Source organism: Belonocnema kinseyi, chromosome 8 (assembly GCF_010883055.1).
Source record: "Belonocnema kinseyi isolate 2016_QV_RU_SX_M_011 chromosome 8, B_treatae_v1, whole genome shotgun sequence".
NCBI classification, from domain to species: Eukaryota; Metazoa; Arthropoda; class Insecta; order Hymenoptera; family Cynipidae; genus Belonocnema; species Belonocnema kinseyi.
This window is the reverse complement of record NC_046664.1, coordinates 64,625,251-64,627,013: the sequence shown is the minus strand read 5'-3', so window position 1 is coordinate 64,627,013 and position 1,763 is coordinate 64,625,251. Positions and strand designations below refer to the sequence as shown.

The following is a 1,763-nucleotide window of genomic DNA, read 5'->3' as shown; positions in this document are numbered from 1 at the left end:
TTTCTGATAACGATTGTTATCGAGCCTCCTACTCAGTACATCTGCCATAATGTTGTCCTTTCTTGGTAGGTATTCGATCCTTATATCGTAGTCCGGTATCGCTAAGATCCATCGAGCCAATCTTGCATTGACGAACCTGCACGTTTTGAGAAAAATCAGTGATAGGTGTGGAGTCAAGCCACACATTACCAAAGCGTATTTGCATGCTTCTCTCAACTTTGGCATAATTATAAAATGTAGGTTTTGGTTACCGGCCGAAAGGGGCGATAGCTATCAGGCCCAAATCTTGTTCTTCTATCAGGGACGCTTCACCCTGTAAAGTGTACGTCCCTTGAGAGACAAGAGAGTACGCACTTGACCGTGAACCGTGTCGCACCCCCGCATTGCCAAATTTATATTTTTTTCTAATCCAATAAACTTGTTAATTGTTATTTACTTTGTGCTTTCCTTGATTTATTTTTTTACTTACAAACGAATCCCCAAAGTGGTGACCCCGACGTGATCTGAAACGCAGGAATAGTTTTTTTTTTAAAGTGAAAATTCGAGGAAAACTGAGTGAAAACGGAGCGGGGGAGAGAAGGATACCGACGCGACGCATAGGACCTATACCGTTCGTCCTCTTTTCTCAGTGCTTTTCCTTTCTCACTCTCTCTCTCTCTCTCTCTCTCTCTCTCTCTCTCTCTCAGTGCAGTGCCTCTCAAAGTCAGTGATCGTTCTCCGTGCAGTGACTCCCAACTCTGAGTGATTTTTGTTGTGTTTAGTGTGCATAGCATAGTCTTCCGTTACTTTTTTCGGTGTTTTTTTTTCGACTCCGCATTCTCGCGATCATGCCTACCACCGGTACAGAAACTGTTACTACTCTAACACTGCCAACGTCTACGAACGCTTCGGGCAGCAGGCTGAATAATCTCTCGTATCATGTTGCGGTACAAATCCCTCCTTTCTAGCCCACAGACCCGGAAATGTGGTTCGCGCAAATAGCAACTCAGTTCGCTTTGTCAAATGTACAAAATAATACGACAAAGTTCAATTATATCGCGGAAAACTTGGACGCTAAATACACCGCAGAAGTGCGCGATATTTTGACTCTGCCCGAGGGAGACCCTAGTTGGACATACGCGAATTTAAAAGCTCAGCTCATCGACCGGTTAAGTGCATCTCAAGACCAAAAAACGCGACGGCTCTTAGAGCATGAGGAAATAGGCGACCAGACGCCATCACAGTTCTTGAGACACCTTCGAGGACTCGCGGGCAATGTTTTTCCAGATACCGTCTTACGACCTCTCTGGCTCGGTCGACTGCCAACAGCCGCGCAAGCCATCCTGGCAACTCAGGATCAGAAGAATTTCGACCGATACGAACGGTCCCAGGCCAGGTAGACCTCGGTGCCCTTTTCGAGAAGCTTTCCCTAGTGACTACTAAGCTAGCAAATATGACGGCAGCAATCGAGGAGGTAGCTTCCGGTTCATTTAATCGAAGACGTTCTCAATCTCGCGGACGGTACAATCAGAGAAACAGGAGTCGCAGTCGCTCAGTCAAAAAGGATGGCATTTGTTGGTACCACGTGCGTTTCGGGAATGACGCAAAACGTTGAAAAAACCATGCACATACGTACAGGGAAACGGCCAGGGCCGCCGCTGAATGAGGCCAGCGACCCTTGCCCGAAGTCTCGCCGCCTCTTCGTGACCGACACAGTGACAAAAACGCAATTCCTGGTCGACACAGGAACCGACATTCGTGTTTTTCAGAAAGAATTATCGGCA

The 1,763-nt window shown here is 47.0% G+C and overlaps 1 protein-coding gene across 1 annotated transcript; it reads left to right on the top strand.

The window, feature by feature from the left end:
- The first annotated feature begins 962 nt into the window (after positions 1-962).
- LOC117178518 lies at positions 963-1,379 on the top strand. Its single transcript, XM_033369946.1, has one exon. It carries the CDS (start codon positions 963-965, stop codon positions 1,377-1,379), a length of 417 nt encoding a protein of 138 aa, XP_033225837.1.
- The last annotated feature ends 384 nt before the right edge of the window (positions 1,380-1,763 follow it).